Source organism: Notolabrus celidotus, chromosome 8, assembly GCF_009762535.1.
Source record: "Notolabrus celidotus isolate fNotCel1 chromosome 8, fNotCel1.pri, whole genome shotgun sequence".
NCBI classification, from domain to species: domain Eukaryota; kingdom Metazoa; phylum Chordata; class Actinopteri; order Labriformes; family Labridae; genus Notolabrus; species Notolabrus celidotus.
Window position 1 is genome coordinate 18,119,264 of NC_048279.1, and position 18,046 is coordinate 18,137,309.

General features: G+C 38.9%; 1 protein-coding gene across 1 annotated transcript in view; it reads right to left on the reverse strand.

Moving 5' to 3' along the window:
• LOC117817603 (protocadherin-9-like) overlaps positions 1–18,046 on the reverse strand; it is an 84,239-nt gene that overhangs the window by 52,164 nt on the left and 14,029 nt on the right. The window contains exon 4 of the mRNA XM_034690357.1: positions 3,583–3,618. Coding sequence (XP_034546248.1) covers positions 3,583–3,618 — 36 coding nt within the window. The remainder of the gene's footprint in view (positions 1–3,582; positions 3,619–18,046) is intronic.

Below are 18,046 nucleotides of genomic sequence, written 5' to 3' on the forward strand. Positions count from 1 at the left end.
TCAGTGGGAATGTGAATTAAACATTAATGTTGGAAGACAAACATGACAAACAAAAGCAAACATTCACACAGGAGTCAAGGTGAGTGTTGTGCTAAGCATTATCACTTATTTAAAGAAGCTGCCAGAAATCCATAAGCAAAGACAAGCTGCGGTAAGAGATATCAAGACCAAACAAAGCCGTTCAGCCAGATAAAACACTGCCTTGAGAAGTATGTACACAGAGATAAAATGAACAGGAGCGACGCATGCCAAGTTCTGCCATGTAACAAGCCAGCCAATCCTAAAACCCTCCCTCTGGTAACCAAACAGACAATGGGCAGATTGGGCTGGATTCACGGGTTACCGGATTAGAAGTCCGTTATATTTAGATATAGAGGAGGGGAGTACAGAGCGGCTGCCACCTTGTCCTTTTGCAGGCCCTAGCTCTTTCAGTTTTATTATCACATATACTTCCCCCCCACAACTACTATTCTCTAGAAATAGCAAAGAAGTCAGTGCTGCACAGAAAAGGACTTGGCTGACAACCACCTCACTTTGAGTGATAAACAGGGACCACTTAGGAGTGAATCAGGGGAGATTGGCTCTGCCATTTCAGATAAGGATCAGCTTGCGGGCACACCTAGACCTGCATAAATCTGCTCAGAGGAGATGGTGGTTGTCATTTTGCACGTCGCATGTGGAGGGAGAAAAGTAAATTGAAAAAAAAAAAAAAAAAACAGTAATGGAAAGGTGTTTAAGCAAAAACAGCATCCAACATGGTCATATATTCTACCCAATGTCAAGATCATGCAAAAATCACACAAAACTATAAATGCTGTCTCTCTCTCTCTGCAGGTATGCCTTTGTATTTTTGAACATGCTGTTCCAGCATGAACTATTATGTACAAGCTGACATGCCACTATGTCAGAAATGATGAGTTAGCGGGTACATGCAAGAAGGAGGTGATTCTAGCAAGTGGGAAGAGAGATTACTGAGTGATTTTTGACAAATCAACTGAATTTCAGCAACTTAGTCTGTGATTGAGTCCACTGCTATAAGGACTTTTATGTACAGCATGTACATTTACAGTAGTATAATATTTATCAGTTCTGAAGCCACGTCCTACACCAAATCAGATATCTTTAAAAAGACAATTGTCACTAACCATAAATTGGTTTAGACATCAAAAGCAGAAGACATGTCCACATCATTTGTGTTGAAATTAGTTAATAATTTCAGAGAATTATGACACCACTCTCAAAAACTAAAGTGAAACACCAAGTGGTAGTGTGCAGTAATTTCACAGTAGAAACAAACTCTTCTTATATTGAAAATTTTTGACTAGTGTGTTATCGTGCTGAAGTGCAAAGTGCAGAGTGCAGGAAGGACTCTGAAAGTCTTGCTCTCATTAGTCAAAGATTATTGAGCTACACGTGCCTGTGTGCAGACATGAACTGCAAGATAAAGAGAGAAACAGAGGGAGTGAAAGGAAAGAGAGAATATGGTGGTCAGATGCCAAAACATAATTGGATTTAATGTTATTGTTGTCTTAAAAGGAAGTGTGAAATGGCCTTGAGCTTAAAAATTTTATTTAAAATGGCAACAATGCAGACAATTGAAAGTAAAGGCTTTTTCATTTCACTCAGCAAAACTTAACAGTACAGCTGTCTTTGCTGAAGAAAATAAATCATTTGAAAGGATGGGAAGAGGCTTACTGTCTGATGTTAATGGAAAATATTAAGTCTGTGAACACATTTGTGCTATTCCAAGTATAAAGCATTATAATAATAATAAAATAAAAACTTCTGGGCAAAGTATTTGGTCATACTAATTCTGTACTAAAGAAAAGTCAAATAACAGCCAAATCATGACCCAGGTGAATAGATTTATTGTTGGTATTGGATGAAAAACCATTCATTATTTTCAATGGCATCATTTATATTCTTTAAACCCATATCTGCTCTGAAAGTACGAAGGTTCCAGCTCTTACACGCTCAGGTTCCTCAGAGCAGGCAGATCTGATATAAATGTTAATTTCTGTCGATGTTAATTAAAATTTCAGAGCAGAGTTCAACAATATGTTTTTGTGATTGACATTGCCATATGTACAACTCTCGTCCTCAAAAAGTTGAAACGCTGTGTAATATCTTTAACCTGATTAGGCATCATTGAAGCATTTAAACGGTGGTCGCCATATCAATATGCTTACTCAACCTAACTTTTGGACCACTTAACAAGAGACAGAGATGGAGTTGAGTTAGAAAACTGAGCTCATGCAGTGACTTCCACTACAGGGTCATGTCCGTTTTAATGCATTGCATGCCTGAGGGTCCGGGGATCAGCATCATTCTGAAATTGTTAAACTATGTGGTCATGTAGCAGACGAAACTGCATCACTAGCTGGAGTCCTGGCTTACACGTGTCTCCCTGTTGCATCCAGAGCAATCATCCACTCATGAGCCGTTCAATGTTGTAAAAAGTAAAACAAATTTATTTAGATGTTCCATCAGTGTCACAAATCCAAATATTTGGCAGATGATGCAGGATTCCAAGATAATAAACAAAACTCTAGAAGGACACGATAAAAAAACATGCAACTCCAAACCAGTCTAGCTTCCACTGACTCTTCCCACTGTCTGTGCCACACACAAACCTATATTAAAGTGTCAGTGTCTTCTTATCAAAAAAATAAACTATAATAATATGTTAAATGATCAAACCTATTATGTTTTTCTACATTCCTTACCACAACAATTCTTAATTATACTAACGCTAAATAAATCTGTAACGACCACTAATAACAGGAACACTTACTTTGCTCCATACAGGTCACACAGCTCTCACAGTGATGACCTCTACTCAATTCTTCTTCTAGACTCTCTCTGGAATGCTTTTTCGCAATCAGTCATATCAGCCTAAGCAGTTGGGAGGAGTTCCTTCAGGTGTTTTTCAGTAACACACAACTTCTTTTCATCAGTGTTTTGTTGTCCCTGTCCCAACTTTTTTGGAATGTGTTGCTGGCATCAAATTTCAAATGAGCATATGTTTTTCATAAAACAAAAATGTTTCTTAAAGCAATACCATTTTCCAATATCAACATTGATATGTTGTCTTTACACTATTTTCAACTAAGTATAATGTTTATATGATTTGCAAACTGCCAAATCTGTTTTTATCAACATGTAACGTATCTATCTAACTTTTTAACTTTTTATTTTGTGCTACTCTGCAATCAGTCTCAACAAATAACATACAGGACTGAGGCTTAACCTCAGGCATGAATCAATGATTTCAGAGTTTTCATATGGCACCAACATATATTGGTTTATTCTAGTGTTAAAAAAAAGCATATATTTCGTAATGTATTCGTATTGTTTTTGTTTTTGTATTGTACTGTGGTTGTTTGTATGTCATGTCTGTTTAAAATATGAAAAGCAGAAAATAAAGTATATAAAAAAATAAAGGTTCTAGTGGCATGCAGATTCATCGTGGGCGTAACTTAAATAAGATGTAATAATAAACCAAACTCTGCACAGTGTCACGGTCTTATAAGGCTTATGGAAATGTGCATGCAAGAATGAACAATGAAAGGAGTTACTTACATTCACGGAGGTTATCTTGTTAAGTTGACAGGCATCCTGCAATGACAAGAGAGTATTTTCACATCTTTGTCTGACTTTAGCTCTACAGATGATACACTGTGGCGATGATTATTCGGAGCCAACAAAGAAACCGCGCTGAGAACTTTCTATTCTTCTCAAAGTCAGTCAAAGTTCACAATTGACAATGTCAGATTTGGGAGATTCAAGCTTTTTTTTTTCCCAATTGGAATTGAATTTAGGAACATATTGATTTCCTTCTCAGTTGCAGGGTTTGAACAGCATCCATGCTCAGTTGGCATAGCAACAAACCAGGTTGCAGAGTACACACCCTCTCTCAAGAAATGTAAAGAATAGGGCAAACCTGACATCTTGACAATACAAGCCATACAACTGACACTTTGATAAAGATGTTTTCTCTGCATGTCAGGGAGGAAAGTGAACAGAATATCAAATGATGCATCAAAAATTAACAATAAACAGCGACAAGCTTCTAAATTGGGAACAAAAGACACCCGCAGCCTGCAAAATAGCATCCTCTCTCTGGGGACCGAGATAACTCACAGAGAGATAAGAGTATTTAATTTTTAATCACCAATTTTGTTTTCTTTGTACTGTGTATAATAATCTGAGTACATGACTTGATTTGCAAAGAAAATAGAGGAAATCTGGCAGTGAGGAGGCACTTAGACAGGGGAGAAGAAGAGAGGACTGCTGGGGTGGAACGGTAAAACAATAAACAGGAAACAAGTTCATGTCAACAGATTATCCCACCATAATTGTTCACCAAGGGATGCTGCTACTGAGTGAGCGATAGAGCAGCACAGCCAAAGCTTTTCATCAAAAACAAAATGGTGCTTCATGGTGGACAACTAGACTAAATTAAAAGTCAGGACTCAAAACTTCAGACAAATCACTGCCAAGCCCTGTAAAATCAATTTATACAATAAATGAAGTTTTGGTAGAGAGAACAACATTTAAGAGCTTTTTACAGGCAGCCATTAATCATCTCAGTGCAATGAAGTGATGATCTGCTCAAACTGAAACAGTGCATACTTTCTGTGAATATGAACAAAATGTCACTAGAAGTTTGTCTTTTCTCCAAATATTTCAATTTTTTGTTTTTGCATTCATTTTTTAAAGTCTGCTTTGTGCTATATCATTCAGTAGTTTCTTATCTGGGTGTTCATTAGCAACAAAACTTAAGATTGACACATTAGCAGACGTTATGCGATATTCCAACCTATCTTCTGTCATTCTTGTACAATCTGGTGTAGCTATAGAAGCTATACCAGACTGTATTTGTCAACATTGGATCAACATCCCTGCTTATGAGATTTAGTCTCTTTCAGCACACTTGACTATTGTTTTTTCCCTTATCTCTTCTAGCTTCCTCAACCCTCTCCCCATCTACTTTGAAGAGAGCCTTTCTAACAGTTTTCTCTGAGTAACAACCTTACCAGTTTTCTAGCAGACAAGTAAGCTACTTGTTAGTTTATATACTGGTGTATTTAGCAGCTTAGGAAATGGACACGAAACACAGGAGTTGGTGGAGACCAAAATTGAGATAAAGGTACAATGATCAATAGACTTATATTTGCCAATGGACATAAATTATTAATATTTGGGTCCACTTAATGTGTTTTAAAATCGCAAACTAAGATTTGTGCAGGTTCAATGCTCAAAAAGGTGACAACAAAGGGACAATATTAAGGCTTATTATGTAACAGTAAAAGTAAGATAGGTCTTGTCATGAAGTCCTTCACATTTTAAGTGTACAAAAAATACAATAATTATGAAACATGTTTTTGAAGCCTGGTGACTGTACTCATAAAACATTGGAACATTTAAACCAATTATAGATGATTGGACTCCAATTCATTTTAGATAAACATTTTTGTGCTCTCCAGATTGTTTGCATTTAACATGCAGAAGTAGATAATGAAAAAAAATGCATGTAGACAAAGTCCAGCACCACTCTGCATATGGAGATAGGTCATATTTAAATAGACCATATACTTTGTGATAGGCTGGTAAGTTTAATTCAAGCTGGACTGTCAGTGCAACTACCTCAGCTCAATGATTTAATTAGTAATGATAGGGGATGGAAAATAGTTCTGCAAATGCACATTTATTATATAAATATATGTATTAAAATAGATATATCTTCTTTTTTGCATATTTTAGCACACCAGCATTTGTCAGGTCTAGTTGAGAAGTTACTCATTTGCATCCACTGACTGGTCATTTAAAGACAGATTTTACTTGAGGCTGCCATCAGGCAGTTGTTTCTTCTCCAAGTAATGTTTTATTCAACAGCTTGTGACACATGCTTCAAGTTAGAGACCTTGCCAACCAATTAAATATATGATAATATACATGAGGGGTCTGAGAGGTGACCCTTGCTTGTCTCATATTTAGAAGGACATTCAAAATAGTGGTAGTACAAGTGATTGGTGGAGACCATGTATGAGTTGTCTTCTTTTTTCCCCCCTCCTCAGCATGGATTGGTCAGCGACCTTCTCTCTGTATGTACGCCTCTCAAACTAGCAGTTTCAAAGCACCCTCATGCAAGCCTGCCAGAGAGTTATGCTTAAGATAAGTGCATTTGTTTGGTGAACCACATCAAAGTACAGAGGGATGTCTTAGCGAGCAAAGGCAGTGGAGCTCGAACCAAGCCTTTGATCACCCCAGGCACTCTGATCATTAAAATATTGGATAAATAATTGATTAATAACACCAGACCTCATTGTGCTCGTTTCTGTATCTAAATGTACCCCAGTTTTAGACACAGTGGCTGCACTATAAAAAGGAGGAATGTAGGTAGGAGTGAAAGGAACCCATACATATTGTAGAAATGCATGACATGCTTTGTCCATGTGCAAAAGAATTAGGTATGATATTGTTGTAAAGTGCAAAGCAAATTCTGACTACAGTGCAGTCTTCCAGTCCTCCAGCTACTGTGTTCCTGTATGAACTGTAGACAGGTTGAAGTGCAGCAACAAGCCTTTTTCTCCAGCAAGAGTCTGAGCTTTGGGATGGCAGGCTGGCACAGGGGTAGAAGGACTGTGTAATAATCAAAAGGCATAGTCAGGAGGCAGGTAAGAGAGTATTCCAGCTGTGCGTAGGTGATAGTAGGGGAGCTAATATTACAGCTGTGGTGCAAACCAGCCCTGCAGTGTGCAAGAGAAAAACAATGAGCCTGCTGTGTGCATATCTGGGATATTAAAAAGACAATTTTCCATCAGCTTGGGTGCATATGCTAGTAAATCAGTTTCCCTTAGTGCATAAAACTTTATATTCATAGTATAAAAATTAATTACAGTAAATGAATCAAGATTTATTCCAGTTTGACCATGAAATAACAGGCCATGGAGTTATTTGTTTATTGTTATACAGCCTCAAAAATATCCTTGTAGTTCCTATCACTTCACTTATTTCAGTTATGTGCATTATGAGTAACATGGAATATATACATATATATTTGTGTAATATGACTTTACAGGTATGTACTTCTCTTTTAACATATTGTCATTTGTTTTATGAATTATAAAGTTTATCATATCATGTTGTATATTACTGTATAGTACTGTATTATATGGCATGTATCATAGCACATCATATTGATTAGTATTGTGCTGTGTTGTAATGTATCATATACTATATCATATGATATCATATTTTATCATATCAGACCGTATCATGCATTACATTATAATAATGTAATTATATTTTTGCGTATTATATCATGCAATACTATATCGTATTGTACCTTTTTTTCACATTATTCAACACATGCATAACAAAACTGTCTGTAGTACATATCTGTATGCAACCATGTGTGTAGTTTAAGTAATTACCTCACACACTAGAGTAACGATGAGAAGGGTTCATCTCTGGTTAAGCTTTGTAATAAGAAAAGATGAGACAAATGCAAATTGCAAACTATCCACCAACGTTGACCTCAAACTGGAACTGTGTTCTGTGCCTAAACCCAGACACCTTAATAAAGAGCTGTGAAGGTTCAACCACAACATAACTTCCTGAGGTAAAACTTAAGAATTAAAGAATTGTATGAAAACAATGGGTTCTCTCTTCACAGCAGGAAATCAGATTGGACTTTTGCTTTGAAAAGCATTTCGGAGGTGCTGCCATGATATATTTTTCATGCCTGTGTAACAGATATAGCTGATACAAAGCCAAAAAAGGTCCTCAACTTATTATTTGCTGCCTATTTTGGCCAAGATCTCAGCACGGCTTGCGAAAAAAGTAGTCCAGCCTTCTATTCTCTAGACTGTTCACGTCAGCTATCTGTACAGTTTTAATCCGTTAACACGAATATAAAATCAAGCAGCTCTGCAGCCAACATGCATCAAGTCTGAGGCACGCCTAAGAGCTTTCCAGAAGTAAAGTATTTGTTACATCCATCCCTGAATTTAGGCACAATTAAAAATATAGAAACACAGTTGGCAGCCACTAAAACTAATTAGTTCCCAAACCAAAATAGCCCATGGTGTTGCTTTCAAGGACAGAATCATAAAAACACTGCAAATAAAATGACCACCACCAGATATCAAGGGGTTCTTAGTATAATTCATTTGATGAGGTTTTCTTTTGACCCCTTTGAGTTTTATGCCGACAAGGGATTCAGAGAATAACATCAATGAATATTCTAATTGCATTTTTAGAGTAAAAAATGTCAAGTGTCAAATGTTTCTTTAACTGTTAAAAGTAATACCCTCCTCTTTTGTATACTCACACTGTAAAGAAAACAGCTTTTGCAAGTCCTAACTGAACTGACTGAACCCTGGCAAACTCATGAAAGGACATTTCCACCATTCAAAGCTTTGTTAAGTTCCTAGCATTGGCAACAATTTCAAAGTTGTTAAAATGAAAATGGTGCCTCTCGATTGCCTGGCTGCAGTTAGTGAAAATAACGTTAAAGACTGTATGATGTGATAACTTCAAGACGCACTGAACCCCCTCATCCCCGGGGTCTCCATGCTCCTAATAGTTTAACACTAATGAGATATGCTGCTCCCATCCCTACAGCCTCCCACATCACAGTTTATTTCATAGTGTAAATACCTTTGAAGGTGATTTGAAGCACAGAGCCAAGCAAAGAGACAGGAAGCATGCTAGCAAGCCACTGCCTCTCCAGCTGCCAAAGGCCTTTCTTGCGTATTTACATTTGTTTTGACTCATGGGTCCATTGGTGAAGCTGGCTAAAGTGTGCTGCGGTTCAACTCAGCCGGTCTCCTGCATAAAGTCTGTGGAAATACTGGTCAGGCAGGACTTGTCAGGATTGCATGGCTTTCCAGAAATGTCAAGGCAGTGCCACAGTCGATGACTTAAGCTGCTCGAGATGGTTTGAGAAAAGCGTGTGGCCTGCTATCAAGAGCTTGCTCCCAAAGGATTAAATGTATGTGTTTAAAATAGTAGAGAGAAAAAAAGGCAGCTTTTATCAGGTGGCGGTGGCACAATCACACACGTGCAGACATATGCAGTATACGCATACTCATATGAAAATATCCACAGTGGAAAACTTGGACAGGCACACCATCTGCTCATGTGTAGAGTCACAGGAGACACCAAAGTCTCAGCCAAGAATCAGTGGCAGGGTTCAAGTTTACATCCCTTGTATTTGTGGCGAACGCAGCATGTCTTAGACAGTGTGATAAAAGTGTTGCAAACAAAACACCTCATCAAAGGGGGCTAATAAAGTCTTCAATATACTTAAGTGTAGCCTTAGATAAATAGAATCCCTATTTCCCTGTGCATTGGTGTTCAGTGTCCAAAGTGTATTGATGTACTTATTGACATTCAATAAAGGGAAACCCTCTCAGCAAAGCACACGAGGTGGTGTAAATCCTGTACACGTCTCAAGTGTGCACGAGTAGCAACTTTCCTTTAACACAATTACTGGACAGCAATAATGTAACAGTGTGTTCGAACCAATTTTGATTTACAAGTGGACAACATGTTGCCTTTTCAATCAGCTTATTATTATTAAGGGTCCGTATACGTGTGTTTCCCCTGGACGATCCCCCCCTCGTGCTTTGCTCTTAGTGAGGTATTGATCCTCCCAGTGTACCGGCCCCTCCTGATTCATTAGGCTAGCTCCTGTTAATTACTCCACACTCTAACCTTTTGCTGTTTCATTTGGACCGACAAATTGGGTGAATTAAAAAAGGGGAGGTAGGAGGGGGAGGGGGAGAAAGAAAAGAGGGGAAAAAAAGTATCCTGGAAGCTGTAGTGGTGGACCCCTCCCCTTTCTTGTTCCCCTCCTCTTTGTGGCGCTTGTGTCAGAATCCAAGCGGCATAATAATTAAAAAGTTCATCATGTTCTCTTCCCTCATCAATTATGCAGAAGGAGGCTACTCCAGTAATTGTTGCAGAGGATTCATTTATGAAACCATAGCAGCTAGATCTAGCATGCTTGTCTGGGGAGTTATGCCTTTTTTGCCTCTTTATGTATTTGTAAAAGGATTCTAAGTGTCAAGCAGGCAGATCATTAAAACATATTACATTCATTTATGCATATTTATTTACAAGAATCAGTTGAGAGACAAGCAATACCAATTCGGTTTCACGCTGAATCAAAATGCTGCCACCTCTCTTTCCTGACACACCATTTGTCTTCTTAGGAAAGGTATTAAAAGAGTCTGATGTGACACATAGCTGCAAAGTTATAATTAGACCTCATTTAATGCCTTATGTCATGAGATTACATGTGCAGTGCATGGCATGTACAGCACACTTAAATCGCAGGGGAATGTAATTGATTAACCATATGAGACTGGGAACCAGATGATGAGGATGATGCTCTAAATCCATGCTAAATCAATATAGCCACTTCCTACACATCAAGGGATTATTGGGAGAAATTACTACCAGCTGTAACTGCTGACTTACAACACATCAGATCCTTTCTGCCTGTGTACCAGTGAGTCAAAAACATTCCACTGCTTTTAAGTAATCACCTGCTTTAAAGTGGAACAATGTTTCAACACGGATACATTAGCAGCCAAGCAAGTGACATTTATAGGATCTTCTGGATCCTTAATATGAGAGATGCCCTTTCCTCAAGGTTGAGCACATTCCAGTAGAAGAGATTCGACATGATGCAGAAGGACGGAGCCATTCAGAGTACTCCCTTGGCTGAGATAATAACTTCATCATAATTAGCTTGTGGTGCTCAGGAGTGTTGAATTGTCGGTTGCAGTGGGCTCTGGGCTGATTTATTGCTTGATTAATTACGTATCAAAATTCATTAGACATGCTTTCAACCAAATTCAAAGTGAGTTTTTGTCAAGCTGTCCCTTGAAATCAGACGTGGTTTGAAGGACATCCTTCACGACGCAGTGACATCTAACTTAAAAAACTATCACTTGACTAAAGCATTCATGTGCTCAAAGATGAAGATGGGAATCAAAACAACAAGAAGCTGCTATGCCAGATTTAGAAAAGACGTGCCTTTTTACTCCTCCATTTCTTATTTCACATCTCACCTGACATCAAACGGCATCAAATAGTGCGAAACAGACCTTGATTCTGCAGTGATGTGAAGAGGGTTGCAGGTACTTTACCAAGTGAAGATACATGACAAAATGCTCTTTGAGGTTGACTTCAGCTGAGGAAGTGTCTGACTTTCTTTACCCACATCCCTCACTGCCTGTTCACCCCCTTTTGCTCCAGACTACACCAGGGAAAAAGGGGAGCTGTTTTGAATAAGTGTCACACCAGCCTCCAAGAGCTACATTGATCTTTACTACTATGCAATTGAGGATGTCATGGTGTCTATGCTAAGAAGCCAAGGAAGGGAAGGAATATTTCAGCCACAGGTCTCTGACTGAAGTGTAGTCCTTTACCCCTATTGTAAACACACTCATTGATAATTTTATTAGGTACATTCTGGTATGACTAGGCAGGGTGGACTTGGACCCTCTGAACTGGCAAGATCTTATTTATTTATCTATTTATTATTTATTTACACTTCATTTTTTGACACTTTGTTTCAACAAGGTGCCAAAAAAAATTCCGTAGGGGATTTGATCTATACCGACTTGACAGGATAGCATTTGCAGTTTTCCACTGGCTGTGAACATACCACTTCACCACATCCCAAAAGTGTTGTATTAGACTGTGATTTGGGACTGTGCACACCATTGGAGTAAAGTAATTTCCTGGAACCATCTTGAGACAATGACACAGTATCTTGCTGGAAAATCTTTTTTGGTTGCCCCCTGGTCAGGCAACAATATTTGCTGTATTTATAGAAGCAAAAACATCTTACATGCACCAAATACTGGCAGACATGAGGTATTCACCTTCTTTCAGTCTGGCTCCTGTTTGTTTCTCTACGGTATTCATTGCACTGCAGAAATGAACACCTTGCCCTTCCTTGCAAACAGCATGCAGAATTTTACCCTACCCAAGATAGATAACCCTAGATATGGAAGAAATGTTTGGGGATGCTGGCTTGTTATTTTCTATTATTACCCTGCTGTGTTAAATACTTTCGTCAAAACACTTTTACCATGGTGATTAATGCTCAACAGCAAAGTGACGCCAGGGACAACCTGATCAACCACATTTTATCAAATCAATATAAAGAGAGGAGCACTGCACCTTCCATCTCTGCCTGTTGACACTGTGGCAAAAACAAAAGAAAAAAGCTCAGTTCAGCATCAAAGTGGTAAACCACTACCACTGTGCTGACTCAACTCTTTGAATATCATAATCTTGTCAATGAATCATATCCAATACCCTATGTTTCCTGTTCAGACATATAAAGCCATGTAGAGGAATACATCTAAACTGCATAAAGAGTGAAGTGAAATGAAGTGAAGAACTCCATATTCACTTTGTGTACTACATAATGGTTCATATGTTTGCTAATGGTTCTATTTGCATGCATCTTCAAGAAATGAACATGCACATGTTGCATGATGCACACGCTTACATGTTGCTGCTGGCAATATAAGTCGAAAGGAAATGAAAGAATGAGTGCTTCAGAAACATAACATTTACTAGTCCCTAGTGCACTTAAATGTTATCCACAATGTTACTTGCTGACAAAACACTTTAATACACCCACAGTTTTTTGCTACACGCTTGGCCGCTGGTTACAGAGGGGAGGATTTTGTTCGTTTTAATGTCCATACAAGGAGACCTTACAGATGACTCCAGTTGGGAAATGTTTTTTTTTTATCTCTCTTCATACTGATGTTTTCTTCTACGATTAGGGCTAAAAAAATACTTAAAGCATGCACTTCTTGATATCTTAGGGCAAAAAACATCCCCAAACCAAATTACCCTATTAACCACACAACAGAGGATTAATCCAGAGGATAATGCATGTATATTAAATACAAGTTTTCATATCTGCAAGTTGCACAAGGTCAAGAATTTGTTAGATAAGTAAAGAAACTTACTCTTCGAAGATTCTTCCTAAATGTACTTTTTTAAGATGAAGAGCTTGAAAACACATCAAGACCATTTCAGAGTCTTTTCCTCTATTTGTCACTGAATGCACATTTTCACACCCAAAGTAAGAACTTTCACTAATTAGGACGTCTTATGTCAGAATAAGTCAAAGAAACTGGTGCTGTTAGTTGAAAGCAGCAGACTTAGTGTAGCTGTTGGTGACACATGCGAGGAGCCTTTGGGTTTAGCTGGACAGTCGTTGAACCTCACAACCCTGCTGCATGTTCAGTCTGCCTGCACAATGACTCACAAAGGCCTGACTCACCGTCTGGAGGAGTGAGCTACATTAATGGGGAGGTGCGTGCAATAAAGCGGTCATTAAGTGTATAGTTAGAGAGCGAAACATGGTGGAAAAGTGAGCGGAAAGCCCCTTGATGTGTCAAAACTTCACTTTATCTAGATTGCTGGTAATGTGAATTGTTCATCCGTTTGATCTCCCTCCCACTGTAACATCTGACAGCTTCTTTTATTGAGACTGGCAGAAGCATTGTCCATAGATTGTGATGTGCACCGACATACTGTATCCACGTCTCGTGTTTGAAGCGAAGATCATTGTCATTCACTGACAAACACCGAGCATAACTATGAAACTGATTCATGATTTTACAGAACGTTTATGGCAAATGATCTCCTCAACTGGGAGTTTCTTCTGACTTGACTTTAAAAGCTAAATGGTTAGCAGGCAAGTGATGTCATTCAGCTCATTCCATCTGGGTTTCAAAGTGTTTCCAGCCTCAGTTTTCACATATCAACACAAGCATACGCATTTCACAAAAAAGCTTTTGAAACTTTAACAGTCCAAAGGACTGCAGGCTTGTTAGAAATTTCAATTAAAGCACCAGAACAGAAGTGATAATACTTTATTAATGCCTCTAAGATAATAGCCCTCTCTCTGCAGGAGTGTTGACGGGTCTCACTTCAAAAAGACTGCATTTGTTGCTTTCCCAGTTATATCAAATCAGATCACTACACAGTTATCATTTTTTTATCTTAAGAGATCAAATTTATCCAAGAGATAACAAAGTTATTTTTGTGCCTCTGGAATGTCTTACCAACCATTTACCGTTAGCAAAAAACATCTACCATTATCTGCAAAGTGGATCACAACCCAAGCTTCTGAAGGTACTGCTATATCATAGAGTGAAGAAAAAAACATCTTTTGAATGCCCAGTTTGATGAATAAATCATCATATAGCCTTTTGCTATGCTATTCCACTTTAAAAACAGCAGTCATAGCAGCTGTTCTTTACAAGATATAATTGAAGGCAAGGTTTCTCAGAACACAAAAGTGGTTTATGCAAGATTATATTTATTATCACTGTTGTAATTCTACCATTGACAACAACACATTCCTTTCTTGTATATATAACACCTCAGGGGTACATTTTGAGTCACCGACCGTGCTGCTAATTGAAAAAAGGATCTGTCTGTCAGGAGTTTTCTCTATGGAGATATGAATAATCAATGCGATTTGTGTGAGCATTATTTTTTTATTTTACCCATTTGCAAAGCAAGCTTTAAGGTGTTAAAGCCCATGACACAATGAAAAGGATATGTATATTTAAATATTCAGGTAAAATTCTTTCAAAGCTAAGAAAATGATAATTTAGGTGAAGTAGTGGTTGTTTTTAGTGAACATTAAACACAGGTTGAATGCACTATATCAAGAACAACAAGAGCTACACTCACTACTGCACAAATTAAGATTTTGAAAATGTCCAATACTTGGATACTTTTCAATACCACATGCTTTCAAACGATACAATATACATTATTATCACGTTAGACAGTATCGAAAAGCACTGAATCTTATAATCAAAGCAGATCTCCACAAGCAAATGAAAGTGAGAGAGCGAGCAGTGGTGGTCCGTCAACATTGAGGTAAGCTTAGGAGGGAGAGCTAAAAAAGTAAACAGCAGGAACGACTGAAGAATGAAAAGTTATTTTATGATTGTTTGTTTGCAAACATGTCCACACCTCTGCACAAATGGTTCAAGATTTGGTTCTCTTGCGGCTGCAGTCGGACTGATCTGCCCTTCGTTATAGCCACTATGCTGCTAACTCTCCCCATTTACAGGTTGGAATTTACTGAAATTTGTCAGGTCCTCTTAGTATCTAAACAAGACTTGTGGCCCTTTTCCACTACACAGTTCCAGCCCTACTCGACTCGACTCGGTTTGTGTACCTTTTCCACCAGCCTGATTACCGACTCACAGCGGGCGGGTGTCGTCATCACAGCTGCCTGAAACTGCGTTCACATAATTTTGAACGCGACACAAACACAACAATCACAAACAATGGAGGCTTTTTGTCGCAGGCCGAGCGAGAGAGGAAAGCAAAAGAAGGCTGCAGGCGGCGAGACATTGTACAGTACTGATGTCGTTATTAAAAATGGCGGGTTTGATTCCTGTTGGGCGACTCTTCGGTGACGACATTCTCTGACCAATCAGTGGCCGGCATTCCGTCAACGTCACATTTTAGTATCGACTCAGCTCGCTTGGAACAAGAGCGAAGCAGGTACTAAAAACTGGTATCTGACACGAGGTACCGCGCCCGTGGAAACACAACACAAACCGATTAGAGTCGAGTCGAGTAGAGTAGGGCTAAGACGGGCTGGTTGAACGGTTGTTACGTTTATGTGCTGCAGACGGATGACTTCTAATAGTTCTGGCTTCACTGCACTATGCAATGATTGACACCCATAAAATGACTGAATTATGAAGAAAATTTGAAAATATAGATAGAGAGCTCTTCAGTAGATACACACATCCTCTAAATGCTAACCAGAGTGGATATCTTACTTTGGGTTAGTTTAGTTATGCATTATTTCTAGGAAAATACTTCATTTTCCTCGTATTACTATTAACAGTAGTTAAGTTAAGTGTTGGTCTGGGACTTGCGTCTGTACTAACACTTTGTGCAGGCTTGATTTCGGTTGCTTAGAATTTCATTTCATGTTGCTGTAGCATTGTTATTGAAGTTCAACATTCTGTATCATGGTAACCCTTCCACAAACTGACAAATGTTTTTGTCAACAAACTCAATTTAAAATTTTTTTTGGGACATTACAATTCCACCACTCCATGGAGACCAATGCCGAGCTCATGAATGTTTCCTCAGGTAATCTGTAGCAAGACCATAAATACCATTTTCTGGTGTAAACAAACCCCTGACTATGAGTGTTTGTGGCTTTTAAACACATATAGGGACCGATCTACTAAAGGTTTGCGTGTATAAAAACACGTGCAGACTTGATAGCGCGCGCAAAGCTGACGTACTAACTGGGAGCAAATGGGATGCGTCTGTCAAATGAGCAAAATAGCACTCGCAAATCATTTAGCGTGTTTGCCTTCATGAATATGCAGAATACATGTAGATCATCAGAACGCGCAAAATACTGGGAGGAGGAGATGCAAATGTAATCATTTAGCACACGCATGTGATCTATCAAACCTGAAGCAGATAGCGCGCGCTGTATTTGCGTCTATATTTAGCACGCTTGAAAGGCAGATGCAAACTGGCACAGCGTTACGCACACATGGCTGCGGTCACTGTAAAGCTAATCATAACATCGCTTTACAACATGCCCGCAAAAGCTGGGCTTACAAGCATTACTACATGTTTTAGTCAATCAACCAAGAGAACAAATAATAATAATAATAATAATAAAACAACACAAATTCAAAGCAGTTTAGCACCACGGATAGCGACCGCATCATTCTGACACCCACTTTAACTTTTTCATATAATGAGGGCACAGTAGGTCACTGTATCAACAGCTATAAAGTTTAGTCAAATTGGCGCAGCGTCACACATGTTCACATACAAATAAAAAACAATATGAACTAGGCCTACTCACCACTGTTTGGACGAGCCTTAAGCTCCGCGGACTTGTCCACGATGCACTGTATGTCCATTTTCTTTGGTCTGTCATTCTCAATAGATAACATGACATGTCCACTCAGTCTATTCTGTCCCATCGTGCTCATCAAGGGTTTTTTAGTTAGTTTTAACTTGGAGAATGATTGCTCACTGAGCTGCGCCAGGCAGCTCTGCGTATCTGCTCATCTCGTGCTTGAAGCAGTGTGTTGGGATGAATTGACTCAAATATGTTCACAGTTCCATTTAAGCTGGTGAATCTTTGGGACAGTTGCTGGATGATGATATCAGGCATTGAAAACGTTCACCCGAAAGTTGCTCCCTGGGACAGTGAGGCGACTGTCTTCATCCAAGTGACGCCTAACTTTTCTAGAGCAAGACTGGCAGACTAAGCCTCATCAAATCGCACTCTAAACTCCCATCAAAACAGTGATTGCATTTTGGAGTAGAGTAGATGCGTTTATTTCATCGGCAGATCTTCAGTTTTTTTCTCACATCATTCACCTTTTCACAGATGGCCCTTCCAAATCACGTTTCTAACGCTGAGATGTCTCTGCTGGAGTTCACGGATGTGTTTATTTCCTCCTCACAAAGACCTCAAACTCCATGTCTTCAAACTTCATTTATCGCTTAAGGCCACTCTGCTCTCTCAAACTCTCCATGGGGACAGCCGATAGCACACGCAAAATCCTCGTAAAATAGGGCGTCCGCACCACTTTTGCACTCGTTATCATTCGCGCAGGCAGTCTTAGTAGATCACCCGCAACACGCCCAGAAATAGCACGTGCAAAATTATTATTTGCACACGCAAATTAGCACTCGTTATTTGGGATCTTAGTAGATCAGGCCCTTAGTATAGATGCAGTAACATTAAATACTAGTTTAGGGGTTTGTTTTCCCTACTACGTTCCCTAATGGCGACTTTTATGTAAAGCATCTTATACAATATTTCTCTCCAACTGACAACTTTTTTCCAACATGTTCTGCAACTGTCAAGGCTTGAGAAGGAACACAGACGATCCTTTGTGCAACAACAGTGGCACAGTCTTGGTAAAACATTGATAAAGCACAGAGACAAGGCTCACAGTCGTATCCCCAT